Source organism: Anopheles darlingi, chromosome 3, assembly GCF_943734745.1.
Source record: "Anopheles darlingi chromosome 3, idAnoDarlMG_H_01, whole genome shotgun sequence".
In the NCBI taxonomy this organism is placed as follows: domain Eukaryota; kingdom Metazoa; phylum Arthropoda; class Insecta; order Diptera; family Culicidae; genus Anopheles; species Anopheles darlingi.
This window is the reverse complement of record NC_064875.1, coordinates 24,632,925-24,641,886: the sequence shown is the minus strand read 5'-3', so window position 1 is coordinate 24,641,886 and position 8,962 is coordinate 24,632,925. Positions and strand designations below refer to the sequence as shown.

The 8,962-nt window shown below is 44.9% G+C and overlaps 1 protein-coding gene across 5 annotated transcripts in view; it reads left to right on the top strand.

The window, feature by feature from the left end:
- Window positions 1–1,014: 1,014 nt before the first annotated feature.
- LOC125954246 (probable phospholipid-transporting ATPase IA) overlaps window positions 1,015–8,962 on the top strand; it is a 52,217-nt gene continuing 44,269 nt past the window's right edge. For all 5 annotated transcript variants that reach the window (XM_049684388.1, XM_049684382.1, XM_049684385.1 and 2 more), the window contains exon 1: window positions 1,015–1,578. In XM_049684388.1, the coding sequence (XP_049540345.1) occupies window positions 1,455–1,578 (124 nt within the window). In that variant the 5' untranslated portion in view covers window positions 1,015–1,454. The remainder of the gene's footprint in view (window positions 1,579–8,962) is intronic.

Here is an 8,962-nt window from a genome sequence, read left to right as displayed (position 1 = left end):
GTGAAACAGAATTCCTTGACATGGAAGATTTAATGCACCGATTGCGTGTGCTGCAGTTCGTGAATCGTAGATTGGATCGCAATCGTCTTCACGAACAAATTTTTCCCATTCTTAAGATTGAGACTCCAAGCGCAATGCCAATCATTCCTATGTCAAGAAGTCCTTCACAATTGGATGACGAAAGAGAGGAACAGTACAATTTAAGCTACACTGTCAAATATACACCAATAAAGAATTCGAAATAATTTTACCAAGCGCTATAAGCTCTATTTTACCTATATGGTCCAAACATAATGAATGCTCCAAAACATCAATGATCAATTTTAGCTGCATGAGCCGTTTTTGCTGCAAAGGCCAAAACCAAATTTTACTTATCGACGGTAGAACAGAGAAGGCAAAGGAGCATTTATTGTTAAATGTACGAAAAAGCTACTAGAAAAGGCAGTATCAGGCGGGCGGGTTTAGTAAATTTAAAACACTCTTATTTTTTCGCAGAGAGCAGTTGACAGCTGCACAAGAAAAAAGCAGAAAAGAGTTAAAAAACCAACGCACTGTGGAATAGAATGACGAGTACCTGTGACCAATAATTCTCAAAAACAAAATGGATAAATTTGATTGATAGATGAACTTGACCTTGAACTTGATATGATGAGCTGCAGGTGTGTATGTAACGCGTGCTTCAAAATAGAAAAGACAAAAATAGAAATAGATACACCATTAATCCCACTGTTGAGTCGCATTCCGTTGTCGAACTGCGGGACTAATTTTAAATATGCCACTAACAGAACGTAATCTTAAAAATAAATGTAAACGCTGTGGTGCCATTCTTCCACTGTGCTCAAATCTCCCGCCGTATCACGATTCCTTATCAGCTGTTTGCCGCGCGGGCAAAGGAGGGAGTGATTTCAGTGTTTTTGTTCCCCACCACCATCGTCAACCCTCCACCGTCGGTTACTTTCCCAATAATCCGTTGTCGGCCCAGTCGACTTCGTCTTGATACTCGTACATTCCCCAGAATCTGTCGCGATGTTCTGGTGGTGATCTTGTTTCGTTGATGGTGTGATTGATCGTTGAATATACCCAGTAGTGCATCGCACACACCAGCAAGTGCATCGGACTCGCATTGCCGTCCGTCCATCCATCCACCCCACCCGCCCGGTCTGCCCGCGGTCCCGCTCCGTTGTGCAAAATTAAATTATCACATTTTGCGTTGGTGTTACCCATCCTGCTTGGTTGATCCACTTGCCCTTTGTTCCCAGATGCGCTTCGGTTGATTAACCAAACGGAAAAAAGTGATCGCGACGAGTGAGCGACGATCAACGATCGACAGTAACAACCGCAACCGCGCGTAGTGATGATCGTCAACCGGTGGTGTTCAAGCGCGCTTCAAGTGAAATTGTAACAACACTAAGCGATCGATCGAGCTGAAGAGGCGATCCAGTGACGCGTGCATAATGGATTTCATTGATAAACTCACTCAGCTGATTGCCGTGCCGGTGAGACACATCAGGCGACAGCTACAACGGCACGACACCAGACGCGAATACAGTCCACTATCAAGCATGGATGACGACATACGTAAGTACGGGAATTACCGTCCCCCCGGTGGGGTCGTTTGGGGGGGATTTGCTTCAGGCGAGAATTATGTTGGCCACGGGCCATGCAAAATCGTGTCGATATCGCCACGCTTGCCCGGTGGTGCGTTTAGCGAAGCGAACAGACACGCGATTCGTGCTCGTCAACATTCCTTCTCGTCCTCCTCCTCCTCCTCCTCCTCCGACAGAAAGGCAAACAGTAGTGCGCATGCCGGGAATGTCGGTGTTGAACGGCTGACTAGGACGCCATGCACCAGGCACTAGTCGTTTGTTTTGATATCATGCCAGGCGAGAGAATCATGCCGTAACAGACGAGGGCTTGAAATCGAATGGGCTGTTCGTATGTCTTCTCTTAGTTTAAATCGAACTGTTTTATTAGACAATATTAAAATTAATAGGTTATTTACGTACATATATTACATTTATTACTTGAACGATCTCAGTTGCAGAGCAGTTACATTTGAATCAACATCGACGAGGTACATACCGTACTATTCAGCCGATAAGTTACCGAACCTTCGGCCTGAGGGAAGTGAAAGTTTCGAAATAAACGGCTGTTGGCGGTCTAGCCACGCGTTACTTACACTCCACTGCACCACGTGCGTCAAAGGCACGCACGTGCACGTGGTCGTCATTGCTATTTGTGCTTTCTCGGGCAAACGTATCACAATATTTGCTCTTTGAATTGTGGTGTATTATTTTTTAGTTTAAAGATAACCATTACATCGTTTCAAGCAATATTGCTTCATTTTCGCGCAAAGCGGATATGCACACCATTATCCAATAACTTCTATTCTATCTGTCCAGTTGGTGATTCGCGTAATGCTAATACAACACCATTCCCTCCGGTAACATTTAGCCTAGATCGATTTCTTAGCCAACTGATCCCGCGGTGGTTTCCTGCAGACGTAAACACTACTCACACGCCCGGCCTTATGCTTCATTCATACGAGGCACCCAGTTACAGTAACGGTACCGAGAAGGGTTTCCCCCTTTCCGCCGCTCCATTTCAATTTTTGATGAATGCTTGCTCGGCGAAAGCTCACTCATCACTTGTCATAAGACCGTACAACTGGGAATTCCAACGTGCGCTACACATTGTTCCAATTCATTCCGACAGCGGCGCCATTCCCCGTCGATGGCATATTGTTTGGTATTTATTGAAACCAATTCTATATCATTACGGGTTTTTCGGTTGGCGTGTGGCCGGTGAGTCCATAGCCATCGAGGCATGTTGATTTGTCTACTCGATTTAAAATATATTGACGGCATAAACGTTCTGAAATCGGTTAGATCCTAATCGATGAAACAAGCGAGCATAAACTGGGTTACGGTGTTTGGTTTGCGTGGAAGGGGGTTGTCGTACGTACGTTAGCCTCGGTATCAAGCGTCTCGCACTGAGCAGTGATGCATTGAGGAATTGGCAACCCTTATTTTTGATGATGAATAATGAAAACATATTCAGGAACTCGTTCAAGTTCAATTAAACACAACTTAATAGTTTTTGTAAGATCCATGCTCGCTACAAGCCGATCTTTGCCGGTGAGGAAACATAAACCGTTTGAGTAGTATTACCGAGGCCCTTCAAAATGAAGGAAAAAATTGACTATTGGAAACTCATTTTATTCGAAATACCAATAAGGAATTTCCATTTCCAGGAAACAAAAGGTTTTTAGATAAACAAGTACTTCGCACAAATGTATGCATTTCTTGTGTTAAACAGACAAAGAAAGGTGCAACAAAAATAATAAATGATCATACGGAACACTTCACTCATCGCATAGCACTGTAAAAGACGCTGAAATTTGGTGTTCTTTCTAGCCTTTAAAAATGTTAAAATCCTTTTTTTTTTTCGTGCGAAAATGGAAAATTAAAATCTCTTTTTGAAATATGAAAATAACGTTTTTGGTGCTCAAAATTTGCCTTTTCACCATACCGTGTCCCCTAGCAACAAAGGGACCCCTAGAAACAAAGAAGTCTACGACTTCCATCTAGTCCAACGAAGAATTTTACTTATGCTTGTTATAAATGGTACATTAAAACTGTGCAATATACAACTATTTTCGATTGCCTATCGATTAGATTCGGTAAAATAATAATATTTCTATGGCAGATCCGTGTATTGGACCGAAGATTAAGCAATCAATGAAATTGAGTGAATGACATTTTACACAGACAGTTATTTGGTTCTCCAAAAACAATTGGAAAACAATAATAAATTTGTTAAAAAGCATTTTGAAGCAGCAGCAACATTTATGAAACACTATTCCATATTCACAGTTCATCTTTGATGAAGTTTAAATCAAATAGTAGCATGTGACTTCAACGAGCAACCAACTGATACCGAATAAAAGACTATACACTAAATAATTTTGAACAAGATAAAAGCAAAATTATATTTCTTTAAATTTATCACACACATTTAGTGAACTTACTAATGAGCATCTTAAGAAACCATTATCGAAACCAATCTCGTCTCATTCAGTCAGCTATGACGAATGAGTCAACTACATTAAATACTTTCTATTGTTAATGTTGTCAACCTAGACCCAAGAAGTCGGCTATATCGAATCTTTTTTTTCAATTAATCATCCATCATCATTGCATACATTATGATGAGATGACTCAAACCGCACTTCTGCAGCCCGCGACCGCAACAATGTAATGCATGCCGGTTGGCCAGATTTCGTCAAATAAAAAACACGCGCTATCATACCGCCGAGCACACACTTTTATCACCTCGCGCGCACCTTTTGCTACAAAGTGAGATATGATTGTCCGTCCGTCCGTCCGTCCATTAGGGCACAATGTATGCACCAGCCTTCCGGCCATTCCAGCCCGCGGAACCACACCCAGCTGATTCCGTACCAGCGTACGTCTAGATTGCGTGCGAGATACAAAGTAGCGCAGTTTGCCCCTCACCCTTCCTTTTGCCAGCGACAGTTCTCCTCGACGCGAATAGAGTGCGAAACCGCACACAATCATTAGCCAACAGTCGGATTGACATAAAACATTGACTTTTCGTTCGCTACAAAACCAACGCGCCAACGCGAAACAACGTCCTGGGTTCTGCGGTCACCTTCCGAGACGTGACAGCGGTTAGTGGCCATGATTCGATCATTTTTCGTCGCAACATTAACATTAACACCCCGAACAGCGACGGTGGACAGCAACAATGTAAGCGTTGGTGTTGCGAACGGAAACGGATCCATTAGATGCCGGCGAGCGCAAGGGCGCGGACCCGATAATAAGAAAACTCAATCTCTGCACCTCCGCTTGGGTCACTTTCTGCCTCGGTCGGTGTCCAATGCTCCAGGGCAGGACAGGAGTTAAGGTGTGGTGTTCGACCTGGTGCCCGATGAAGCAAGGTGTGCCACCGAGCATATCGCTTATCACCATCATCGTTGTCGCTTGGTCCATTAAAAGGATGCGCGCGCTTGCACGCACCATGGGAGCCCCAGCGAGTCCTTTGGCCATTAGAAAGAAAGAGAGAGAGAAAGGGAGCGTAAAAGGATATCACTTTCGCTGACGACGATGACGACATCGGGTGTCCCTCGAGGTGTTTGATTTCACTCTACCTGTTCTCGCTCGGAAGATTTGATTAACTCTGTCACCCATCCCTAGCAGCGAACCTACGACCTACGGTCAGGATGTGCTGACGTATCGTATCCTGCCAGCTGTCTGTCCGTTGAATAATGATAACACTATCTGATTGCCGCTTCTATCCCGCGTTTTTCGGATCCGTGCGAGCAACTGATTAACGCAACGCAAACCAATAATCGAACTCAAGTTAAGGAGCTGAGAAGGAGCACAAAATTCCAATTAATATGGTTGGTGGGTGGGCGTTCGAGCGCACGAGGTCCTTGGTCCCTGTCATTTGGAAAATATTTGCCTCGTAAATCTGTGTTCGCTAATCACGATGCAGGGAGGTCGCCACGCTACGCAATCCTGCGGCCATCATTATCAGCGCCTGACGATACGATGGTTTTACGATGTCGGTCAGCGGTGCCTAGCAAGGTTCTCGCCGGTCCGATGTGCCGTTCCTCGATAAGGATATCAACTAAGCAGAGGGAGAAAGAGCGATGAAGAGAGAGAAAGGGAGATGAGCATTTCATTTCACTAATCGATTCTTTCTTCCTTGCGGTGCCCTGACAAAGACCAATTTGTCCGTTCGGCAACCTCTGCGAAGATACGAGCTGTAAGATAAGAACCGTGCGGAACACGGCGGCCATTAAAACCATCAGAACTCTAAAAATCTAATTTCAAATCACGACACATCGTGGAGTGGAATCGCGACGTTTCCGGCGAGCACATTTTACGTTGATTAGGAAATGTTAAACAAAAAAATGCAACCATCATCGGAGTGCAACCGTCATGACTGCTGCCCTCTAATCACACAATCCTTGATCTTGTGGCGCGAGTGTGTGTGTATGTCGCTCCCTTTAGGGTGCTGCACAGTACGTTCCGTTTGCTGAATAATGGAATAGAGTATCCAGCTCCTGATCTAGCAATTCTACGACGCTGATGATTCATACCGGGCGTGCAAAGGGCGACAGAGAGTGCCCGTGGTCGATCCCCGGTTTGTATATGACCTCTACATCTTCTCGCAGCAGCAGCAACACCAGCAGCAGCAGCAGCAGCATCATATTCTTCCATCGCAATCCTGGTGCCGGTGCAGCTAGACACAAAGAAGGGGTGGAACTCCTAGCCATACTGCTGCTGGCTCGGCAGCTGGCGACATCGCTCAGCAGCAGTGTGCTGCGAATGTGGCGCTGGAAGAGGGCTGGATTATAAACTTGGACAACTAGCACATCAGCATAAATTTTTGCGCTCCTTCCAGCAAGCATTGAGCGGTCCAGCGTGCCCAGAACTGGTCATTGTGCCAGTGGGCGGGAGGGGAGGGAAGTGAATGGAGGAGCAAGGGTGGAATAAATAATTTATCGTTTGTTGAATGTTTTCGCTCCATCAACGCCGTCGTCGCCGCCGCCGCCGCACTGGGGTTGGTCGGATTAAAGTCCGGTAGTCATAGAGGTCGGTGTTAAAGGCTTTAAGCTTCTTCTGTTGATGGCGGCGGATTGCTTGGACTCCCTTTTCTGGTCCGGCATAGGTTTCCTTTCTCGGATGCCAAACCACATGCGGAGTAGGCTGTGAACTGGTTAAGGGGGTTGCGAAGTGTCACTCGGGTTCATCTAGTTACCATTACGATGGGGGGTTATGTGGTTGGTCCGTATCAGGACACTGCCACAGCATCGCTCGCTTTTTTCTCTTTTCGCTTTCTGCTGATTAAATTAAAAACAGAGCTCATACCAGTGCTCTTCTACAGTGATAAGAATAAAAAATCTCCAATGGTAAAAATGATTTTCATCACAGTTAAATGAATATGTTCTAGCTAGTTATTTGAAATAGATTTTTATAGTGGTGTTATTTGAAAGGATATATTTTAAACGTTCACCTCATAAAAACATGTTCGCCTGTACAAAATACAGCTCTGAAATTAGCGGCCTAACTTATCATCTGACAATCATCGTTTAATGTTTCCAACTGATACGCAAACCTCAAAGTTAAATGTATTAACATTCAGCTATATCAACATTATCAATATCAATATTCAGCTGTTACTAAATAAAAATCCATTTAAAAAAATAAATATTAGAAATAGAATTTTAAAAGATATATCACTCATTATTCATCCTGAACGATCCATCCTGTCACTACTGATGATCAAATGAGTTGCGTTTGTTACGATTACGATTAAGATTACTTAATTAGCTTATCGTTTGTGGTCATGGAAAACGGCAAAACACAACGTGTGAACGCCGAAAATTATGACTTAAGCTCAGACAATAGGCAAGCAAATTATACTAGTGGTATCTTCCCGTGTTTTAAGAAATTTTGAAGTAATTTCCAAAGCAATTGTGCAAGCAAAAATGCCTCAACCACAAGACAAACATTAAAATGTGTATCAATCATGTCAGGAAAAAATTTAATTTAATTTACAAAATAATGCGCTCAAAAGACGAAAAAGACTCTTTGCTCTCTTACAGTTTTGGTAAGCAAAGATAATTTTATTTGGCACAATGAGTAGAAATGAAAGAAAAGGAAATGCCTTAAAATAAACCACGTATTCATTTTCACGGAAAACATCCATCACCGAAACAACTAGGTGGGAACATTTAAGAAAGAAAATCGATACACTTTGTGCCAACCACTGTACGCCGAGGAAGGAAGAAATTAAATAAAACTTTCATCAAGCACTAATCGCATAAATATTTACTAGCAGCAACATGGCGCTAGTGCCCCTAAAACGGACTCGGACTCAATCTTGTTCTCGCAGCACCCCACGGCCGCACCGGTAATCTCGCTACGCAGCAGACACGGATCGAATGGAGGAGGCGCCCGGTATTCTGTGGCTGCAGCACAACGTAAACTGAAACAACCACCACGACGCGTGGCTGGCTAGAGGGTGGCAAAATAAAATTGTCTATTATTCATCATTTCCGGCAATCATCTCTCGCTGGCTCGCTGGCACGCTGGCTGGCTGGCACATCGACCGGCTGTTGGCGTCCTGTTAGCATCGGGATCGCACTTCCGGCCGGCGGCAATCGAGAGATGAAGAGCAGGAAGTGAGTGCAATTCACGCCAAGGAGGGTCGGAGGGAGTGGGATGTTTGCGTGCGAGTGTCATAAAGCTCGATGCTCGTAAAAGTGAGGACCACCCTGGCGCTCGCTCCGTTCATTCTGTGCGTTGTCCTTCTCGCTGCCGGAACTCGGGTTTTCCCGCTTTTGTGTCTCGAGGGTGACCAGCTAAAAGGCAAATCCCCCTCTCTCTCTCTCTCTCCCTTTCACACACACACACACACACATACTCTTCTCGGTTCCGGCGAAAGCAGTGCGCTGTCCGATCGTCACTAATTCGGTGGTGAATGACTTCAAAGCAAAACGACGAAAAAGCAAAAGAAGAAAACGAAAATGGCCACCGGCAAAAGGGGCCGGTCGGTGTCACGGGATCTATCTCGGCGAGATCACATCAAGGCCAAGGCAAACAACGCTCGGAACGGGGGACAGAATGAGGTCGAAACGAAGTGCGGGTTGCCGTTCGGTTTGGAGCGTTTGAAGGAGCCCTTTGAGGAAGGGATTCTGTCCCTTTTCCCAATTATTACACCCACCACACACACACACACATCGAGTGACACACAAAGTGTGTTTGTCGTGCTGGAGGCAACAACCACACACACACGCACACACGCACACGTACACGGCCAGTTTGGTCGTAACGACGTTATGATAATCAACTTCATTCAACTTCCAACCGATGGAGGCGCCGGCCAGTGCTTGAGTGGCCAAGATGGAGCCGCCCACCCACCAACT